The 20,272-nt window shown below is 35.3% G+C and overlaps 6 protein-coding genes across 10 annotated transcripts; 1 reads left to right on the top strand and 5 right to left on the bottom strand.

Annotated features, from left to right (window-relative positions):
* Window positions 1-306: 306 nt before the first annotated feature.
* alpha-PheRS (phenylalanine--tRNA ligase alpha subunit) lies at window positions 307-2,813 on the bottom strand. The gene is made up of 8 exons (XM_089862651.1): window positions 2,603-2,813; window positions 2,346-2,483; window positions 2,052-2,275; window positions 1,650-1,987; window positions 1,143-1,227; window positions 797-1,077; window positions 540-732; window positions 307-474 (listed from the first exon to the last, which is right to left on the bottom strand). The coding sequence occupies exons 1-8, from the start codon at window positions 2,741-2,743 to the stop codon at window positions 369-371; spliced, it is 1,506 nt and encodes a 501-aa protein (XP_089718777.1). The 5' UTR covers window positions 2,744-2,813; the 3' UTR covers window positions 307-368.
* Window positions 2,814-3,063: 250 nt separating this feature from the next.
* Window positions 3,064-5,195, bottom strand: Alg11 (ALG11 alpha-1,2-mannosyltransferase). 3 transcript variants are annotated; one of them, XM_089862648.1, is made up of 4 exons: window positions 5,035-5,195; window positions 4,477-4,713; window positions 3,472-4,415; window positions 3,064-3,411 (listed from the first exon to the last, which is right to left on the bottom strand). In XM_089862648.1, exons 1-4 carry the CDS (start codon window positions 5,052-5,054, stop codon window positions 3,143-3,145), a joined length of 1,470 nt encoding a protein of 489 aa, XP_089718774.1. In that variant the 5' UTR covers window positions 5,055-5,195; the 3' UTR covers window positions 3,064-3,142. The 3 variants fall into 3 exon arrangements, with proteins under 3 accessions (XP_089718774.1, XP_089718773.1, XP_089718775.1); XM_089862647.1 differs by having other exon boundaries at window positions 4,477-5,182; XM_089862649.1 differs by lacking the exon at window positions 4,477-4,713 and having other exon boundaries at window positions 5,035-5,179.
* Window positions 5,196-5,556: 361 nt separating this feature from the next.
* SH3PX1 (sorting nexin 33-like protein SH3PX1) lies at window positions 5,557-8,816 on the bottom strand. 3 transcript variants are annotated; one of them, XM_089862642.1, is made up of 12 exons: window positions 8,734-8,816; window positions 8,553-8,656; window positions 8,111-8,197; window positions 7,804-8,043; window positions 7,610-7,737; window positions 7,331-7,547; window positions 6,906-7,255; window positions 6,742-6,845; window positions 6,586-6,663; window positions 6,450-6,526; window positions 6,093-6,389; window positions 5,557-6,030 (listed from the first exon to the last, which is right to left on the bottom strand). In XM_089862642.1, exons 2-12 carry the CDS (start codon window positions 8,571-8,573, stop codon window positions 5,974-5,976), a joined length of 1,656 nt encoding a protein of 551 aa, XP_089718768.1. In that variant the 5' UTR covers window positions 8,574-8,656; window positions 8,734-8,816; the 3' UTR covers window positions 5,557-5,973. The 3 variants fall into 3 exon arrangements, with proteins under 3 accessions (XP_089718768.1, XP_089718766.1, XP_089718767.1); XM_089862640.1 differs by lacking the exon at window positions 8,734-8,816 and adding an exon at window positions 8,258-8,419 and having other exon boundaries at window positions 8,553-8,715; XM_089862641.1 differs by lacking the exon at window positions 8,734-8,816 and having other exon boundaries at window positions 8,553-8,724.
* Window positions 8,817-9,932: 1,116 nt separating this feature from the next.
* Window positions 9,933-15,198, bottom strand: Hsp110 (heat shock protein 70Cb). Its single transcript, XM_089862627.1, has 11 exons — window positions 14,939-15,198; window positions 14,444-14,642; window positions 14,235-14,357; window positions 13,941-14,168; window positions 13,632-13,876; window positions 12,104-12,573; window positions 11,752-12,038; window positions 11,429-11,683; window positions 11,094-11,363; window positions 10,266-10,385; window positions 9,933-10,176 (listed from the first exon to the last, which is right to left on the bottom strand). Exons 1-11 carry the CDS (start codon window positions 15,043-15,045, stop codon window positions 9,994-9,996), a joined length of 2,487 nt encoding a protein of 828 aa, XP_089718753.1. The 5' UTR covers window positions 15,046-15,198; the 3' UTR covers window positions 9,933-9,993.
* A 317-nt stretch (window positions 15,199-15,515) lies between these two features.
* LOC149588434 (uncharacterized) lies at window positions 15,516-18,019 on the top strand. Its single transcript, XM_089862645.1, has 2 exons — window positions 15,516-16,941; window positions 17,012-18,019. The coding sequence occupies exons 1-2, from the start codon at window positions 15,670-15,672 to the stop codon at window positions 17,318-17,320; spliced, it is 1,581 nt and encodes a 526-aa protein (XP_089718771.1). The 5' UTR covers window positions 15,516-15,669; the 3' UTR covers window positions 17,321-18,019.
* CysRS-m (cysteine--tRNA ligase-like protein, mitochondrial) lies at window positions 17,620-20,266 on the bottom strand. The gene is made up of 10 exons (XM_089862639.1): window positions 19,887-20,266; window positions 19,770-19,820; window positions 19,581-19,698; window positions 19,330-19,507; window positions 19,055-19,265; window positions 18,855-18,988; window positions 18,654-18,785; window positions 18,442-18,580; window positions 17,940-18,378; window positions 17,620-17,861 (listed from the first exon to the last, which is right to left on the bottom strand). Exons 1-10 carry the CDS (start codon window positions 20,132-20,134, stop codon window positions 17,814-17,816), a joined length of 1,698 nt encoding a protein of 565 aa, XP_089718765.1. The 5' UTR covers window positions 20,135-20,266; the 3' UTR covers window positions 17,620-17,813.
* Window positions 20,267-20,272: the final 6 nt, after the last annotated feature.

Here is a 20,272-nt window from a genome sequence, read left to right as displayed (position 1 = left end):
GACTAACAAGCAAACAAATAGGGGTAACGCGTGAAGGAACGGTTTTTATAACAGATTGAAATGAAAACAATCTACCCACGAAGATTGGATTATTTTGAAAACCCCGCCATAAAAATGCCCTGTTTATGAATACGCCGTCGCCATCTAGCGTTAAGTTGTAATAACCCGCCATAAAAATCTACAAGCATATCCCAAAAATGAATACGCCGTCGCCATCTAGTGTGAAGTTGGAATAACAATTTCACCCGCGCTTATTTGAAAGCTAAGCCTATTTTCGAAGCAATTTAAGATAAAAGTAATCACAGAGACGGTATTAATTTGATATTTATTTAAATAAATTTTTGGGAAGAACTCTTTTTATGAATAAATTATTTATCCAATCTACAAATTGGATTTTCATAAACCATTTGTAGATTAACTTTAGGTCCGACTAAATCTCTTATATTGTCAATTCCATATTTTATCATAGTTGGTCTATAAAAAGAAGAAAATGTTTTATAGATACGAAATTAATTATATTTGTAAAAACTATTATTAACCTTTCAAGGGAAAGTCCCCAAGCAATTACAGAGACACCATTAGGTAATCCCATGGGTAACAACATTTCAGGTCTAAAAACTCCGGAGTTTCCCACTTCTACCCATTTTTTTAAGCCTTTGTGATAACTGAAAATTTCCATACTTGGTTCAGTGTAAGGATTATAAGCGGGTTTGAACCGAATCTGTTCAATTCCTGCATTTTATTAAACAAAACTTATTAAATGACGAACAAAACCACCTTTCTTGAACTCTTATACCCATTTTTTCAAAGAATTGTTGTAAAACTCCCATAAGGTCACCCAAAGTCAAGCCAATATCAGCAACAACCCCTTCAATTTGGTGAAACTCTGCCAAATGAGTGGCATCCAAACTTTCATTACGAAAGACCCTATCAATACTGAAGTATTTCACGGGTCTAAATATTTTGGTTTCTTGATATTCCTGACCCAATTTGTAAAGCATACGGGCACTAACAGCCGTAGTATGAGTTCTCAGAACATTCTTAGAAGCTTCCTCTTCTTTCCATTCACATTTATATCTTTTACAAATTATTTTTAGATCAGATGACAATAGAAAAACGGGTGCTTTTTACAGAAATCCTACCCTTGGGACCCGTAACCACCAACTGAATGCACCATTTTTACTCTTTCTAAATATTCATTTGGAAGTTCCTTAGCATTTTCAGGGTCTTGGGATTAGGATTGTAAGAAATAAGAGTTAATATACGAATTTTTACTAGCGAGTTATTCCTGATGCGCGGGCCAAGGCTTAACGCGATGATACGTCGTCTGCATTCCATTAGAAAATATTGAAAGGTTCAGGCTGGGAAATAAGCATTTTTTAAACTGGACAAGTAGCCAATAGAGCCCAAGCAAAAAACCTGGAAATTGGCCACTTAAATGGTTAATCTTTGAACGTTTTTAATTAATTAGTTGACCACAAGGACAGTAGACCCCCAAGAATTTAATTTCCAAACTGAAATGGCTAAATTTTGAAAGTGGACACTCTACTTATTTCTATGCCTGGATACATTTCTACTGCTAAGCAGACGACATATCATTTATCACTAAAATGGGTTCATTAAGCCTTGGCATATGCATGAGCATGTACCAGAAAGGAAGAAAGTATCCTGAGCATCCCTAGCCGGATGTTGTTGGGGTTGGAACAGAGCATCAAAATTCCAGAAGGAACTTTCAATGTAGTTATTGGTGGGCATTTCACTGAAACCCATCTCTAAGAATATCCTACGAAATTCCGCCCTGACTTTCAGCAAAGGGTGTAAATGGCCACAATCAGGGGGGACCCCCAATGCGTTAAAATTATAGGTTTTGAATTGTTTATCTTTCCAAGAACCAGTAGTTATCATTTCAGGAGTTAGATCTGTTTCTGGTTTTGAGATGGAGGTGGAAAAGGAAGGGCCTTTGCCTATTTCATAGCATTTTAAGGTTCTAATTCAAAAAATGAACCTTATAAGATAATCTATACATCCCTTAACTTAAATGCAAAATTTACATTTCTTGCAATAATTTTCGTTTTTTAAGATCTTGTTTCTGGCTTTCAGTTATACCACTTGAAGCTTTTGGATCTTTAAGCACAGCATTAAGGCATTCTTGTACCTCATCAGTGATACTTTCTACATTTCTAACCACTTTAGGTGGGCTTTCAGATTTATCCAATTTAATCCAGCCAGAAGACATGGCTTTACTGAAGCCAACTTTCGCATTGGGTACCTTTTGCTTTATTACCAAAATGTAAACTGTTATCTACAGTTCTTTAACTATTATAGTTATAATAACCAGCCCTAACCATTAAGTCTTTCTGAGGAATGCCTTCAAGAGGTACAGCATTAAAAATTGCAGCTTCATGGCTTCCATTTGTGGCAATTTCTTTACCTTCAGCCGTTAATTCCCATCGTTTTACGTTAAGTTGCTCAGCTGTTACGATCTTTGTAACAACATGATTTTAATTACATTTAAGTTTTCAAAACCAAGAAGCATCGAATATTGAAGCAAATAAATTTCCTAAAATTTGACCAAGGCTTAGGTGTAACTAAAACAACTTACATCACCAAGTGCTTGTATACTTTTCAAAGCTCCTACAATTTTTTGATGATCTTCACTGAGATCTTCCGAAAGTGAAACGGAATTAATTGTTCCATCTATTTTACTTATTACATTGAGGACTTTTTCGACCAAAGAAGACATCGTGAAATCTGTCAACTCAACAACCGGTGATGGCCACGCGTTATTCACAACACAGCCCACTCGATCACGCACTAAAACGTCAAAAACGTCGCGAACTATTTCCTGAAAAAGCTCTTAAATGTTTCATAGAAAATAGATTACCGTAATTTTTAGAGTATAATCAACCTCTAATTCATCATCAAATCAACTGAACAACCTCGAAAGTCATTTTGCGTTCATTGAAATGCGTGATCAAATTGCAGTTGCATCACTTCCTTATAGGCTACAGCCAATCACAATCCCAACCTTAATTCGGCGCGAAAATTAAAGAAACAACGATACACAGGGGTTCTCGCATTTATTTAAATTAATAGGACTTTATATAATTAACATATACATCTTATGACACCGAAAAATGTCTCATAAAACCTTTTCAAGAAAAGAAATAAAACTTTTGGTGAACTCTTCATCAGAAAACCTTTGAACTGACTCCCTGGCATTGCGTTTTATGTCTAAAATTTTATCTACAGGCATTTTTTTGATGCTGAGGAGTGTGTCAGCGTAGGAATCGATAGAATCTGCTAAAAAACCAGTTTCTTTTCTATCGTACTCCTTAACAATATCCATTTTTGGACCTCCGGAATTATGGGCCAAGATAAGTACTCCGGCTGCCATCATTTCAACCACACCTAGTATAATTAAACATGACTCTGTAAAAACGGGAATAAACACGTTATTTAGTCAGCTACCAATTCCAAAATGTTCGTTCCACATTGAATGTATCCCGACACTGGATTTTTCCATTTCATCTTTCAATTCATGGAATGGAATGTTTAATCGAAATAAGACTTTGTTTTCAACTTCCATCTCTCTACATAGTTTCCTAAGAGATCGAACCCTGGAATCATCGTCCTCGGTTCGACAACTCCCGACTAAAACTAAGAAACTGTTCTTTCTTTCTTCCTCCGAACATTTACTTAAGTACTGAGTGAAAGCTTTGATTTGTAACGGATGATCTTTCTCGGGTCTAAATTGTGCCACGGAAATTATCCTCCATTCTTTTTTACTCTTTTCCGCTTCTTCATTGATGGGAATGGTTTTAAATTCAGTTATACCGCAAGGCGGATAAACTAAGTGCAATTTTGGAGAGCCTTCTAACTTCCAAATTTTTGCTACGTGATTTTTTGTCCAGGTAGAATTGACCGCCACTATGTCCGAACATTTTCCAGCTAACCCGTACAGAAAGGCAAATACGTGATAATAAACTAACTTTGCTTTAGTTAAAATTGGGCTTTTCGAGATAAAACTTCTATTGTTATGGGCGGTTACTTTTTCCGAAACTTTTTCTAACATATCAGTGCTGATAGTGGGATAATGAACGTAACAACCGACTTTACAAGCACCCAATAATTTAAATAGGGGTAAAGTGAAGGCGTATCCCATGCTGTCAATGTAGACATCGGGGACAAATTTAATTAAGGCTTCTAAACCCAAAACAATGGATCCTAAGCTTTGACCCAAAAGGGTAAAGTAAGGGTAAAGGTCAGCTTCGACTAATCTCCTCTTTTTTAAGAAAACAAACTGAACAGGATGGGGTATTTCGATATTAAATCTTTGTTTAGCTCTCTCCAAAATTTCGTTAGGAGAAAGATTTATATCTCCAGTGTATACGACACAGAGAATATCGGGATACCTGCAAAAATGTTGTACCTGTAATTTTGTCGGTATTCACGACTTAAACCGTTAAATTTTACTTCTCTTGGATGGACTTTATAGCCATCCACAGAACTCTTTCTCCGCCACCGCAAGCATTGCAATAAGGATGAAAAAATGCGATGCTAAAAAGGAAATTTTCTCCAACAACAACAGAGTTTTGTGGTTTCTTGATAAATTTTAGAATGAACAGTCTCGCCAAGAAAAGTGAGAAAAAGAATGACAGAGTCACTAGGGCTGACACTTGGGTCACCAAACCGATCATGTTACATAGAAATCTGCAAAATTGGTTTCTCAGAAAACTTCTTGGCAAGTTACAAGGTGCAATTTTGCAAAACAGATATTTTTTTAGTATTGTCAAAACTCTTCGCAACATAAAAATTATAATCGCTAACTATAAAGCAATTCGATATGCAAATGTGGGCTACTCAATCGCGTGTACTACACTACAGCACTTTAATTTTATCGATCAAGTACGCACTATGCAGTATGCACACAATGAAACAACTATATTTTGACTGATCAAGGCCCACAACAAAAACTGTTAATTGGAGTCTTTCTGACGCTTAAATTTAAATAATACCAATAACAGAACTCACTTCACCAGCATTGCTAACATATTAATTAGTTATTTCACATCGATAAATTACAGAGAAATTATTTTTCTCGGAAATACGAGAATGGATAAATTGGCCACGCACTCACAGCGAGTTAGCGTTAGCGACGCCATTTTGTTTGGGAGAGTCTAGTCTTGGGAGCAGGGCGGTACATAAGTCATTAATCAAGGCATTTGATTATGAAAATAAATCGAAATCTTGAGGGTTTACTGGTCAATATTTTGCCTAAATAATAAATATTGCTACCCCCACTAATTAGCGACTACTAAAATAATTAATAAAGAGAGGCTCACTTGTCAGCTTGACTATTATGCCTAATAAAAATATCCTTATGTACAGCCCTCCTCGGATGATCTCACCTTTAATTCTCTTTTTCGGATTCTTCTAGTATCTGTTCTCTAAGATCGGCTTTTGCGAAAAGGAATAAATGATAGCCACCTTAAAAGGCGCCAAAAATTTGATGACGCGTTGATATGACTTTTGAAAAAGAGAGACCAATGTTGCTTCTATCTAAATTTAGATCTTTATTGATTAGTGAAGCAAAAATATATTGTACATTCTTGTTATTCAAAATAGACCAATGAAGAAATCTCGGCATTGATAATAAACTGACCAAAACGGGCCTTATAGGATGCAATTTAAAAAAATTACCCTAAAATTAATAAATTCTTTCAAGTATAAATAGAGGTGTTTGAAGCGTATTATAATTAATATTATTATATTATTTAACAAGAATAGACTGAACAGTTTTGTAGTAATCTTTCGTATAACGGAATGCGATAGTGGATTTCTCGAAGTTATTTCATTAGGAAGACGTATTATGTATAATAACACGATTAAATATAGCTTTAATTAAATTTTTTTCTTTGTCTTCTTATAATTTTTATAGTTCTGTAAAAAATAAAATATTTCGCGTCTAATCTAATCAGGGACAACTGAATCGTATTTTGCGAGAGCATCCTGTAGTTCATTGGCAATCTGCAATATATATAAAGATGAAAACAATGGCAAAGATGTGGCGTTTGTTCAGAACCTTTTACCTTGTTATAAAAATTTATTTGTCCTGTCAGGAAAACTTGCATTATATACTTAAAGTCTCGAACCCTTTCATGTTGGAAATGAGATATTTCCGCCAAAGTGGCGTAAGATACCACTTCCGTTTTTTGAGAAATGGAAGCAACCGCGTCAGTAGCCAGTTTCCCTTCCTCTCCCAATTTTTGATATTCTCGTTTCTTACTCAAGGCACCCTTATGGAGTTGTAAAATATCAGGCCACGAAGCCAACATTCCTTTATATTCGTGCATCATGTCACAAAGATGGTCATAGTCATTTTTAGGCTAAAAATAGACGTATTTCAATTAAATAACAAGGTAGGTTTTGTGTAGTGACGATTTTACCTGTTCTTCGTAAAGTTTCCCTATCTTATCATAGGTATCTCCAGTATATTTTATGGCGCTTGTTAGCTCCGTGTTATCTAAGATCGAGAATTATTTTTGTTATCAGAGATTGAGATATGTAATTTTATTTTCGTACAATCTTGTTGTTCCATTTCAAAGGCAACTCCTAAATCTTTAAAGGATTCTGAAACCTTCATAAATTCTTTTTTATAAGCTGTAATATTATATTAAAAAAATAAAAATTATATTATTTGAATTGTAATTAAAATTATTTCTAATTTAATTAACTTACGCCCTTGAAACTTTTTTGTTTGGTCCAAACTAAGAGCATGAAGAGCTTTAACACTTTCATCCATCTTAGCGGAGAATTTTCCAAAATTATCAGTTTGTTTCTCACTAATTTGAAAGTAAAGTTGATTAAATCGCTAAATTGTTAATTAGGACCTACAAACTTACACGGAGATTAAGTCTAACGGAGCTTGGGGAGCTTTAATAGCGTAACAAAAGGCAGCACCCGTCAATTCATCCTTTTCCGCTCTCCTTTTCCCGGCTTTCCAACGTTTTTCATCATTACACGTCAAAAAGTGCATCCATACGTCACTCTTGGACAAAACTGGATGTATGCAAATTCTATTGACCCATGATTGAAGTTGCGTCATGCGTCTTCCAATGAAATCTTCTTGATATCGACCAGTGACTTGTTTTTCAGGAAGAGGGGGAACAGGAATCAGGGAAAATTTCGCTTCTAGTCTCTCGTGTAACCAATCAAAATGTTTGTACCGGCGACTGGCTTGAAGGTTGTTAAACTTCAATGACAAATTTAACTTAATAATTAAACCAAACTAATTAAGTGTTTGAATTATAAGAAATCCCCTTTTTACCGAAGGTGTTATTTGATAAGCTATGTAACTTTTCAGGCCTTTAAGTTTGCTTTCTTTTTTGGGTGAAGCGACTGTACAAGTATAAGGGTTGTTGCTAGGTTCCCATATTATTTCAGATCCAGTGTCTAATATCATTACGTAGCTTTCAGGCGGAACATTGATTTTAGCATTCCCTAGAATGAATGACTCGCCTCCGGACTTAACAAACGTTGAAAACCTACGCAGTTTCAAAGTTAATACAATAAAACCAAAGATAGACCCCTTTAATTTGACGCAAACCTATTGAAATTCCTTCGAACGGTGGCTTTACCCGCAGCGTCACTTTTTCCCCCTTCGCTTTTTAGTGTCGTAGAATGCATGTCAAAATTATCAGCCCCTTTATTAGAGGCACCCGTATTTTGATTGTCCTAGAGAAATTTGTTTAAGTAAGAAACAATATTTTTCTTTTTAGGAAATTTTCGTTAACGGCTCACATGGCCACTATAAGTCGAATCATTATCATCATCCCAATCGTCATCCCAATCATCCCCAGCGTCGTAATTATTTGACGACGTTTGTCTTTGGGTTTCGGCAACGTAAGCGTCCGGTAAAGGTGGTGGGGGCATAGAAGGAGGTGGAGGTGAAGCCGGAGAATAAACTTCTACGTAACCAGCTGGGAAAAGACCCACTTCACCCCGACTATTAACACCTTCCCACCATCCTTCTCCAACATCCTAGGTTTGAAACAACGCCTTAATTAAAAATGGGCAACCCCGAGTTATAACTAATAAGATCTCTAACCTGTCTGGTAACCCTTAATATTTCATTCGCGAATATGCTTAATTCCCCGGTACTCGGTTGAGCTTCAAAATCGTATAAAACTTTAACCTGTAAACAAATTCCGCCGTTAATTACGTAAACAAGTTACCTGACAGTCTGAAATCATACTTCAAATTTCTTATCGGCACTCATAACTAATTAAATTAAACCGCCGCAATTAATTATAATTAGCTAGGGTCGGGTGAATGGGGTGATGTATGAAGCGAATATAGAACGAACAAACAATCAGGCAGGGTGACATCGTAAAAGGTTGCGAAACGGTTAATCCTTCTTTTATTAACAAATAAAAATATTTACGCGTCAACAAATTAAATAAGAAAATTGACAAAAATCTACGCTTAATTTCGTAATAAATTGAGCAAAATTAAAGAAAACAATACGCCTCTTCCGGGTATGTAAATACCTGCAGGTCGGACACCGCCATTGATGAAATTTGATTCGTGACGTCACCCTTGGATGGAATACGCTCTAGAGCGCAATCCACTATCCGGAGTCCCGCCTTTATTCCTATTAATTAATTAATTAATATCTGCCCCAGTGCAGTTCTCACCCCAGAAAAATTCAGTCCTCCCCCCTTTTCTTACTTAATGAAAATGACGTCACGTTTATCTCTTTCCCAACATGGAGAAATGACAAAATGAACTGTACCTAGTAGAAGCAGAAGCTGAAGTAAATAACTTTCCAGGAAAATATGTTGTCGCAATCAATTTCGTAAAATAAATTACACCCTAAATTAATTAATGTCAACAATTTATTGTGAAAAGAAAATATCATGTTATAATAATTATTATTTAAAGGCGACAATAAATAAAAATGTGAATTCAAAAAGACAATTAATTACTTAATTATTTAAATCAATCAATTCAATTCAATTGAACTAGGGATTGTCTCTCATTAACCCTTTCTTTATTAAATTTTTTAGTTACACATTTTTTTTAATTAAATCTCCTTGAACAATTAATTAACAGTAGTGGATTAAGGTTTAAAAAATTAATTACGCCTTAATTAATAAATGATGTTAGATTGCATTCGCTACTAAACCTATTTAAAACAAAAAAAAGTTCAAGGAGATACGTAACGTGGTTGTTTTGTGCTAACATTAAAAAGAAAGAAAAAAATGTGCAGCTAATTTTATTTCATTTCATTTTATTTAATAACCAGCTTTTTCAAATTGGAAAAAAAGTCAAAAAAACAACAAAATGCCGCAGCTGCTGTTTGATTTTTGAAATTTCATCTTTTAAAATTGTATTTTGACGGAATGCACTTTTTGTTAATGCTTATATTAATATTAATATAATGGACCTTTTTTTTACAATACCCATTTTGTTTTTTTTTGGTTTTAGTTTTAGTTTTACACAGAATTGAATTATTAATTTTTGTTTATTAATATTATTTTTGGTTAATAGGAATTATGATAAGCTTTTCTTTCTCTCAATTTTTTCTTGATAAATGGCTCTTGGATTATAATTTAAATTAATTGTTATTTATTTATTTCTCTTTGTGTATTTTTTTTTTTTTTTTTTTTGTTTTGTCCCGGTAACCACCTTGTATAGGCTTTGCCTCTGTGGTTGCCTGCGGTCCTTTCCCGCTAAATAAATATTATTATTATTATTATTATTATTATTAATAGTTAATTAATTAAACGCGAATCCATTTTTTGTTTTATTATATTTATAATAATAATAATAATGCCATCCCGTTTTTGTTTTAGTTTTAGTTAGTTTTTAATTAAACCAATCACGAACAAAAAAACTAAGTTAAAAAAAAAAGCTTTTTAATTACCTTTTGTTTTTTTTTTAAAGATGGCATCACTAATTTTAATATAATTATTAATTATTAACTTTCTAATCCGTTTCCATCGTTTCTTGCTGACCACTTTGCTGTTGCGATTTACTGTCATTGTTCTTAGAAGGGGATCCGTTTGGTTTGTTCCCCGTTTCAGTTTCAGCACCACCGTTATTTTCAGGAGGTAATTCAACCTTGGGTTTGGGTTTATTCAATACTTGTTTGACCGTCGTCTCAAAAAGCTGTTAATAATGATATGATAATTTTATAATTTCTCTCTCTCTCTCTCGTTCTGAGATCTGTTTAAATTAAAAGGAAAAACATTTCGTACATCTTTCTCTTGACGAATTTGTGAAACCAGAACAGGTGGATTTTGATGTAAAACGCATGAATTTAATGCTCCAACCTGTTTATCAAACCACGCTTGTTTTTCATTCAGAGCTTTGTGAACCTTTTTTTTTTAAAGAAAATTATTCCGATTAATAAAACTGCGGACTCGATTTGGTAAAAAGTGGACTCGCTTTTGGAACAAAATGGATTCGTTATACAAAAAAGCGGACTCGATATGCAAAAAAGCGGACACGTTTTGGAACAAAACGGATTCGTTATGTAAAAAAGCGGACTCGTTTTGGAACAAAACGGATTCGTTATGCAAAAAAGCGGACTCGTTTTGGAACAAAAATGGACTCGATGTGCAAAAAAGCGGACTCGTTTTGGAACAAAAATGGACTCGATGTGCAAAAAAGCGGACTCGTTTTGGAACAAAAATGGACTCGTTTTGGAACAAAAACGGACTCGTTTTGGAACAAAAACGGACTCGTTTTGGAACAAAAACGGACTCGTTTTGGAACAAAAACGGACTCGTTTTGGAACAAAAACGGACTCGTTTTGGAACAAAAACGGACTCGTTTTGGAACAAAAACGGACTCGTTATACAAAAAAGCGGACTCGTTATACAAAAAAGCGGACTCGTCTGGAACAAAAACGGACTCGATATACAAAAAAGCGGACTCGTCTGGAACAAAAACGGACTCGATATACAAAAAAGCGGACTCGTTTTGGAAAAAAAAGGACTCGATATGCAAAAAAGTGGACTCCTTTTGGAACAAAAATGGACTCGAGAACCTGCATGGACAAGCCTAGAAGGAACTGTACCCACCCTCTCCATTTCTTGATCTTCTATATGACTATACTGTTCATCTTTCGCCTGGTGTAACTGAACAGCTTTCCTGACCAACTGTAAAGAACGACCCAACTCCTCAAGGGCTAAAGGCCTCTCCTCCGCTTCCCTCATTCTATCAACAACAGGCTGACCAATTTTCTTCAACTGGGCGTACTTTTCAACATAAACACTCTTAGATTGGTCTTCCCCTTCATCGTACAACCAATCTTCCGTGTCATTTAGAAGTTTCATGAAGGAATCTTTATCCTAAGAAATAATTTTTTTATTAAACTTCATCAAAACTTCAATTCAATTCATTTCAATAAACTTACAGCTTCAGAAATGAATTTTTCCAAAGTATCACTGAGTTTATTCCTCATTTCATACACGTATTCCTCAACTGTATTTTTAGCATCCGCCTTTTCCTTTTCCATTCTATCTTGTTGAATCATGTTGGCTTCAGCTTGAATAAAGTTATTGAGTTCCGTCTGAGTAAGTTGGGGCAATTCAGCGTCAATTGGGAGCTTAGTAGATTTGGTAACTTTCTTGTTCTTCTTCTGGGCTTGAGATTGTTCTTTGTCCATTTCCTATAACATCGAGAGTTTAACTTCAAATTGACTTCGAAAATTAATTAAAGAGCCCATGTTTTTGTTACCTCATCGGCACCAGCATTGTTTGCAATGTCTCCATTTTGTTTCTGTTGATCATCTTCCTTATTTTTCTTCGGAGATTGAGTGTTTTTATTGTAAGACTCCGCGTTGGTTTGTTCCTGGTCATCCATGGGTTCGGCTTGGCTTTCATTTTGTTCCAAAGGAACTATTTTTTCGTATAAAGTCGCGGAAGAGACTCCAAATATTCCGTGAATATTAACGTGAACTTTAACCTCGACTTTAGAGCTTTCTCCTTCGGGAGTGGGGGTTACTTTCTGAACTAAGTAAGTCCCTATAAATCGCAATTAAAAATTATAAATGTTCTTAACATTTTAAAGACTTTTTTCATGAACATACCCAAGTGATTGTTAGGAGGATATGGAATGTTAGAGTTATCCGAGTACTTTCCTTGAATCGTGAAAGGTTCTGACCTCATGAAAGTGAGTTTCTTGTAAAAGGGTATCTTGTGATATCTTGGGAAAACTTCCATTTCCCCATTTTCGGCTTTATCGGCGTTCCAGAGTAATTTGATAGGGTAAGGTTGAACATCGGTGATTTCAAAATCTCGAACTTTGAAAGCCGGGGACAACATGGCGCATTGTAGGGCGCAACCTCTGGCCACGGCTTCATCCAGATTGAGTGTAGTGCTGGGTTCCTTGCCATAAACTGTTCGCACCATTTGTTTAATAGCCGGGATACGAGTAGATCCTCCAACCAATTCCACAGCCTCAATATCATCCAATTTCAGCTTGGCATCCACTAAAATCTTTTTCATAGTATGCTCTACTTTCGCAAAGAGCCCAGAGCACATGTTCTCAAAATCTTCCCTAGAATAATCAATACTAAATGAGACTAAAGCCAAATTTGACGAATTACGATCAGTAGCCCTAACTTGGAACAATATCATCCCTAGTAGTTGTGACCATACAGATAGACATCAATCCAAGATGGCCGCCGCCATAAAAAAAATTTGTCTATCTCTATGGTCACAACTACTATCCCTAACTTGGAACAACATCAACATCCCTAACATGGAACAACATCAACATCCCTAACATGGAACAACATCAACATCCCTAACATGGAACAACATCAACATCCCTAACATGGAACAACATCAACATCCCTAACATGGAACAACATCATCATAACTTGGAACAACATCATCATCCCTAACATGGAACATCATAATCATGCGCTTACATGGAACATCCCTAACATGGAACAACATCATCATAACTTGGAACAACATCATCATCCCTAACATGGAACATCATAATCATGCCCTAACATGGAACATCATAATCATGCCCTAGCATGGAACATCATAATCATGCCCTAACATGGAACATCATAATCATGCCCTAACATGGAACATCATAATCATGCCCTAACATGGAACATCATAATCATGCCCTAACATGGAACATCATAATCATGCCCTAACATGGAACATCATAATCATGCCCTAACATGGAACATCATAATCATGCCCTAACATGGAACAACATCATCATCATCATCATCCCCAAACTTGGAGGATCAACATCATCATCCCCAAACATGGAACAACATCATCATCCCCAAACATGGAACAACATCATCTTCCCTAATATGGAACATCATCATCATCCCCAAACATGGAACAACATCATCATCCCCAAACATGGAACAACATCATCATCCCCAAACATGGAACAACATCATCTTCCCCAAACATGGAACAACATCATCTTCCCTAACATGGAACATCATCATCAACATCATCATCATCATCATCCCTAACATGGAACAACATCATCCCCAAACTTGGAAGAACATCATCATCACCATCCCTGACTTGTTAAGGCTACTGACCCTATTTATTGTGCATATATAATTGTACCTGCACATTCTCCCAGCCACATCCTTATCCTCCATAAAACACTCGATATTTAAAGGCAACTGATTAGTGTTAGCACTCATTTGCTTTTTCAGTTTTTCACACTCTGTCAATAGCCGGATCACTGCTCTTCTGTTTTCCATCACCTTCAGGTTATATCTGGCCTGAAAATCCTCGGCAAAATATCTAACTAAAGCATTATCAAAGTCTCTTCCTCCTATATTGGCTTCCCAAACTGTGGCCAAAACCTGTTAAAATCACCAAAGATTGTAAAACAAATGTTTTAGATCATAAATTTCAGTGATTATTTACTTTTAATTTCCCTTTAGTAAATGCTACAGCAGTGATTTGTAACGAAGAATGGCCCATATCAATAAAAACAATGTTTCTGGGCTTATCCTCTGCCAAATCCTGTTTATAGAAACCGTAGGAGAGGGCCACCGCAGTTGGTTCATTCATCAACCTTAAAACTTCCAATCCAGCTATTTGAGCCGAATCTAGTAAAGCCCTTCTTTCGGAATCAGTGAAAAATGATGGTACCTTTTAAAAGAAATTACCCTTAACTACCTGTTTTAGTTCAAAAGACCATTGATAATAACAACTTACTGATATAACACAATCAGTAACTTTAATTTTTAAATTAGATTCCGCAATCTCTTTCAATTTGGTAAGTAACATTGCGGTAATTTGCTGTACTGAGAATGTAGTGTCTTCGTTTAAATACCTAACCTAATTTTGAAAATTTTAAAAAAGTCTACTTAGAAACCACGCTAGATTCAAAATGTTTTCAGCAATTTTAAGTTTCAGTTCCTCACTTTTATTCCGATATTATCCCCGGGCAATTCGCATACTGTAAATGGTAGGTAAGTAATCTCCTGCTGAACAGCGGGATCCCTAAACTTTCTCCCAATGAGTCTTTTGAATCCATAAACCGTATTTTTCAAATTTGTAACTTGTTTGTTCTTCGCAGATACACCCAAGTCTCGGGACTTATCACCAAAGGCTACGTATGACCTAAGAAGAGCTTATTTTGTTTTAAACAATTCAGTTCTCGAGTACCAACTACCACATGGCATGGCAATGGCATACACAACACAAGTTATATCTCTTTCAAGACCTATAAGACCTTGAACTAATTAAAAATAGCCCCACTAACTTAGAATCTTAAATCTAGACAGTCAACCTTCCAAAATGGCTAAAAAATTTATTTTTAAGCTATACGCAAAAATATTACAAAGCATGCCGAAAAATATTCACGCAAAAAAGTGGGATGCAAATTTATTAGACAATTAGGCCTTGGCCTCACTTACGGCGTAACCCTTTGGCTGTATTCGTTCGCTAAAGTTTCGATACCGCCGGCTCTCGCGACTGCTATAAAACAGTTCTCGTTGCCAAAATCGAATCCAATTACAGACATTTTGAAGTTTTTAACTAATTTAGATTAAATTAAAAGCGAGGTAATAATCGCAGTTCGAAAAGTTCGGAATAATTCTGAACACACGCACAATAGAGAAAGGAACGACTGGTAAGACAATGCACACTCTCGAGCCTAGCCCTAGCGGGAATAGAACTTTCTAGAAAGATCCACTATTCGTCATAGTACAAGTATTAACTGTTCTAGAGGGGGCCCATCTCTGACTGAACAACGGTAGAGGACCCCAGTTTGGGTAGATAATAAAGATAGAACGTTTTGTAAACGAAAGTATCCCTGGACCTTGATTGGTTGAAAAGAAGCCGGTCACTGAGCTGGATGACGTAACATTGACGTTCGAACAACGCCGTTTTTCATTAGCTTTTAGCATGGAGTAGTTTTGCGGTAGTGGCATTAAATATTTGTTTAAAAGAGAGCTACGGCAAAGTTTAGCCTCCTCAAATAAAACTCCATGGTTTAGAACGTTGCAGCCAGTTGTAAGCAGACGCTTCCTTTTCTTGAAGGTTGATGTGCTCGTCACTTTTATATGGCATCGCGTAGAACGCGTAGCATTTTATATCCATTCTTTAAATATAAATTTGTTTATTTAAATTAAATAAATCAATTCAAATGTCTTTAAAAGTCGGTTTAGGGCATAGTGAAAATGATCTAGAAATTCAAGGAGAAATAGATTTTAACTTTTTTGACAGTAGGCTTAGTGAAGATGAACAAAGTATTATTGACAAGCAGCAGGAAGAGGTTAAGGGTCTTTCACCTTGCAATAAGACCAGTTCCCAGGAGAATCGCGTTGATACACGGGAAGTTGAAACTGATAATTCTCAACCATCTACTTCCAAAGCTTCGGATTCAATAGAATCTTATTCTAAACGCAAAAAACAAACAAGATACAAACAATCCACGCATAGAGAAACAAATAGTAATATTGGAGTTGATCTTGACACTAAGGAAACTTTGGAAGATGCGGAGGTAACTGGAAACGCCAAACAACGTAGAATTATTAAAACCGACGTAATAATGCCTAGATTAGTTAATAAAAATGAAAATTCTGATTCTACACCCCCCAATGCAAAGATTGTTACCGAACAACGTAGTCTTTCTAGTGACAGTATTTTTATGGACATTAACAAGACTGATGATGCCAATAGTAGTGGGGGTACTAGCTCGCAGTCTTCTAGCATATCAATGTCTGATTCTGATGAAGAATCATCAATTAGTGATGGATCTTTGGAGGGACTAACTGATTCTGAATCCATTACCGATGTGACTCCCTTAAATTCACCCTACTTTTGTGATAGCCCTAGACCTCAGTCAACTTGTAGCAGGCTAATTGATAGACCCAAAAAAAGTAAATTATTGCGTAAGAAATCTCCGGATAAAGAAATGGATTATTCCGAAGAAAATACTTCTTCAAACTCTGAAAGTTTAACGAGGAAAAAGAAAGACAATGTTAGATTTGAAGATGAAATTCATCCTGATCCTGATCCATCCGTGGACCAAACTAATGGACCAATAGATTTAAACGTTTTGGTGGCAGCTATCAAGAAACTAGAAGTTCAACAGAATCGTTTCTTAGATGTATCAAAATCAAGGAACTGTTCCACACCACCTATAGGGGCAAGAGCCCGCCCACTTTTGCATAAAACTTCAGCCAATAAATCAAGGAAAAATATGTCTTTCTCTAATGACGAAGTGAGGAGAATAGACCAAGAAAACCAAAGGTTGCTAAAGAAAATTGTAACCCAACAAAGTAGACAAAAACCCAAAGCCTCTTTTGTTGGGGGTGCCGCTTTAAATTTCCCAGTTCCCATGAAAGGAATTTACACTCCACCATCTCAAGTGAACCGTAGAAGGAGGCAGAGACAAATTGAGATTGAAAATGTGGTAGGATTTCAACCAGTCTTTGAAGGAAAAATTCAATTGGTTTCATCGGAATACACGTGTTTTTTTATAGGCAATCCTTAAAAGAATAGAAGCTGCCAAACCATCTGCCGAATTAACAAGATCCAACTTATTGAGAGACTACAATAGACTAGCCAGTGGATCTCCTAGCCTTAGTCGCGTTTCTTCACGACCATCTAGTTCCAGTCAGTCTTTATCAACGAGAAATCCAGACAGACATTTCTCTAGATCATTTAGTTTAAGCAGTTTGCCAACTTCCAGTGACGGAAACAATTCCTCTAGCTCTAGCTTCTTGAGAGGAAGGAAAAAAATTGATTCAGCCCCGCTTGATAGTTTAGCCAGACAAAGGAACTCTCAATAGTTTTATTTAATTACAGTTTAAGCCCTAAAACTAATTTTAAATGGCCACTACCTCCATTAAGTTTAAATGTTAGGTTCAAACAGCTTCGCTCTTTTAGTTGTGCGAGTGAAGGAACTAAACACAAAAATTCAAGCTAATAAAGAGGCATTTATATAAGACCCCCAGTTTGGTCTGGCAACTTATTTACCGTAGTAAACATAGTACTAGTAAATAATTTTTGCAAATAAACAAGTGCTATGAAATGTTTTGCTCACAAATATGCAACAATTTTTTGTGTTAAATAAATTTAATTTAACAACTTCATCTTAACTTATTTATTACTATTTACTAATTATTTAGCAAAAACTGGTGCTAAAATTTACTGAAAGACCAAAACAATGTAATGTTACTGTAGTATTAACCAATAAGAAACTAAATAATTTGAATCACTTAAATCCCGCTTATTCTTGTTTTAGTTTTGTATGTAACGTGATTATAATTTAATTTTGGTTATCTAGGACTTTTTAACAACTGTCCAAGTTGAATCTCCTTTACCTCTGTCCTAAAGTATTAAAAATTAATTAGGATTGAATTTGAAAGTAATTTTCTTCTTCCAAAATATAACATTACATTACATTACCTTTATCTGTATTCCACTTTCTAAAAGTTCATCCCGAACTTTGTCACAGTAATTTAATAAAAGTTTGCTTTGAGTTATAACTTTTTGTGTCGCCTCATTTTTCTCACTTTTCTTACACAAAGCCATAGAGTTCAAAGCGTTTTCTCTGACAGTATCTCGAAAATTGACAATTACGTCAACGTATTTTGTAGTATCATCCTTATTTGTATTTATTATTTCACTATCTTGGCCCAGGGAGATACCCAAATTTTCAAAAAGCTCTTTGACAAAAGAAGAATAAACCTTCACTAGAGGAAGGTTTTTTGCCGAAACAGTTTTGGGTCTACTTTGGAGAACTTTTTGGACGTCAGTTACGAGTTCAAAGACTGATTCCATCGCTTTTGGAGTGTTAAAATTGTCTTTAAAGTCATCTTTGATCTTTTTTCGAATTAAGTTCAGTCTGGAGAGTGTAATCACGTGATTTTTAGTGAACTATTTTCATTTCAAGTTGTAGGAATCTCACCTATTCAAGTATTGACCTTCATCAAAATGACCTCCTACTAAATGTCCATTACAATAAGCCTCACAATCATCCAAGAAGTTTGATATCTTCTTTAGAAACATTTTAGGGCCTTGTAAGGTTTCCTCGGAAAGTTCTATGTCTATTTTTATGTAGTTTTTCTGATATAGTTGCAATTAAGGAGCAATTATTGCAAAACACATGAGATACTCAACTATTTCTATATGGTTTCATTAAACACAACATTCTAAAATCATTGCTGGAATTTTTCTCTAAAAACTGTTCAGTAGAGATGGTGTTTTTTAAAGATTTGGACATTTTACTGTCATTTTTCAGATGTAAGTGACCTATTATTATTCTTAGTTACTCTTATAGTTCCGAATAAAAAAAAACCTAGAGAAAGAATTGCGAAAAACCTGTATGTATCCAATAATTTGCCCATTGGTCAATCTGATGAAAAGCAACAGACTGACACTCTTCATTTTCATGATGAGGGAACATTAGATCAATCCCCCCAGAATGAATATCCAGTTTTGAACCAAATACGTGACTAATTAATAAGAGTGTTTTAGAATATATGTCGTGACAATTACAGTTGTTAACTTTAATTAAAGACCTCGCCATAGCTGAACATTCAATATGCCACCCGGGTCTCCCTTTCCCCCAAGGTGATTCCCAAAAAGGTTCATTTGCCTTAGTGGCTTTCCATAATGCAAAGTCTGAGGCGTTCTTTTTATTTGGATCTATGGCTTCCTGATGCTCGGCATCAGGTTGTGAGATAAATCTACCATAAGATCCAAACTCTTTGGTATCAAAATAAACTGTTCCTATCAAACAAAGCTATATATGTTTATACCTTGGAGAAGGGACACTAGTTTGGTAGAATCTTACCTTGTGGTGTCACGTAAGCTAAATCTCTTTCAATAATTTTAGTTACGAAGAAAATGATTTGTGGTATGTGGTCAGTGACCCTTGTAATAAATGATGGAGGTCTGACATTAAATATTTTCATATCATTATGAAATTCTGTTTCGTATTTTTTAGTTATTTGGTCAATTTTTAAATTGCTCTAAAAGAGTAATAGCAGATGTTAAATTAAAATTTTAGTCATTATTTTTCTAGCAAGTACAAAAGCGTCTAACTTCATTAGCCCTGTTGATAATCTTGTCATCAATGTCAGTCATTCCCATAACCATAACAATATCAAGATCAAAATATTTCTCCATTATTCTTCTTATTATGTCAAGTCTAACATAGCAACTATAAAATTTCACCCATAACTAATTAGTTTAAGTAAGCCTAAATATTTGTATACTGTCATTGACATTAACCTGACATGTCCCATATGAGATTTGTCATAAACAGTAGGACCACATGTATACCTTGAAAATGAAATGCACTATCCTCATTTAATAATTCTTAATGTAAAAAAAATGTAGCTTACTTACCACTTGACAAGTTTTTCATTAATTAACGTTAATGGAGACACACTACGACTTATGGAATTATAAATATTCAAATCCGTCGTAAATGCATCCCTAGGCATGTGCCATTCGAAATTTGAACTTCGCGGGCGAAGTGAGCCTAATTGCATGCAGCCTGACCAAGGCTTAAGAATGGGATTTCGACAAGTATATCTCTTTACCTTTAAGGTCATTAAAAAACCATATTCACTGCATATTTTAATAAGTTTCATTTTAGATGATAATTATATATCCATTTTTGTTTGTATAAAACGTTTTAGAAACTAATAATTATTTATAAAGGCTCCAAAATCCGGCGAGACCGGTCAAGACTAGATAAGCAGTCGACGGTCAGTCACGTGAAGTTTCAG

Source organism: Phalangium opilio, unplaced genomic scaffold (assembly GCF_054372755.1).
Source record: "Phalangium opilio isolate 3A_F unplaced genomic scaffold, DU_Popi_V2 ptg000650l_1, whole genome shotgun sequence".
In the NCBI taxonomy this organism is placed as follows: domain Eukaryota; kingdom Metazoa; phylum Arthropoda; class Arachnida; order Opiliones; family Phalangiidae; genus Phalangium; species Phalangium opilio.
This window is presented reverse-complemented; position numbering and strand designations above follow the sequence as displayed.

Bases quoted from the DNA above. Each gene is read 5' to 3' on its own strand.
- alpha-PheRS (XM_089862651.1), bottom strand. From the start codon at position 2,743: ATGTCTTCTTTGGTCGAAAAAGTCCTCAATGTAATAAGTAAAATAGAT. The intron at 2,484-2,602 runs GTAAGTTGTTTT...GTTGTTACAAAG, and splicing joins GTATACAAGCACTTGGTGAT to ATCGTAACAGCTGAGCAACT. The intron at 1,228-1,649 runs GTACATGCTCAT...CCTAATCCCAAG, and splicing joins GGATACTTTCTTCCTTTCTG to ACCCTGAAAATGCTAAGGAA.
- Alg11 (XM_089862647.1), bottom strand. From the start codon at position 4,811: ATGTTGCGAAGAGTTTTGACAATACTAAAAAAATATCTGTTTTGCAAA. The intron at 4,416-4,476 runs GTAAAATTTAAC...ACATTTTTGCAG, and splicing joins ATAAAGTCCATCCAAGAGAA to GTATCCCGATATTCTCTGTG. The intron at 3,412-3,471 runs GTAGCTGACTAA...TAATTATACTAG, and splicing joins GAACGAACATTTTGGAATTG to GTGTGGTTGAAATGATGGCA.
- SH3PX1 (XM_089862640.1), bottom strand. From the start codon at position 8,281: ATGAGTGCCGATAAGAAATTTGAA. The intron at 7,548-7,609 runs GTTTGCGTCAAA...GAAACTGCGTAG, and splicing joins GTTCGAAGGAATTTCAATAG to GTTTTCAACGTTTGTTAAGT. The intron at 6,390-6,449 runs GTAAAATCGTCA...GTCTATTTTTAG, and splicing joins GGAAACTTTACGAAGAACAG to CCTAAAAATGACTATGACCA.
- Hsp110 (XM_089862627.1), bottom strand. From the start codon at position 15,045: ATGTCTGTAATTGGATTCGATTTTGGCAACGAGAACTGTTTTATAGCA. The intron at 12,574-13,631 runs GTACAATTATAT...TGATTATTCTAG, and splicing joins GTGGCTGGGAGAATGTGCAG to GGAAGATTTTGAGAACATGT. The intron at 11,684-11,751 runs GTAACAAAAACA...TCGATGTTATAG, and splicing joins ACAATGCTGGTGCCGATGAG to GAAATGGACAAAGAACAATC.
- LOC149588434 (XM_089862645.1), top strand. From the start codon at position 15,670: ATGTCTTTAAAAGTCGGTTTAGGGCATAGTGAAAATGATCTAGAAATT. The intron at 16,942-17,011 runs GTAGGATTTCAA...GTTTTTTTATAG, and splicing joins AAATTGAGATTGAAAATGTG to GCAATCCTTAAAAGAATAGA.
- CysRS-m (XM_089862639.1), bottom strand. From the start codon at position 20,134: ATGAAACTTATTAAAATATGCAGTGAATATGGTTTTTTAATGACCTTA. The intron at 19,821-19,886 runs GTAAGTAAGCTA...TTCATTTTCAAG, and splicing joins AATGAAAAACTTGTCAAGTG to GTATACATGTGGTCCTACTG. The intron at 18,379-18,441 runs GTGAGATTCCTA...TACACTCTCCAG, and splicing joins GAAGGTCAATACTTGAATAG to ACTGAACTTAATTCGAAAAA.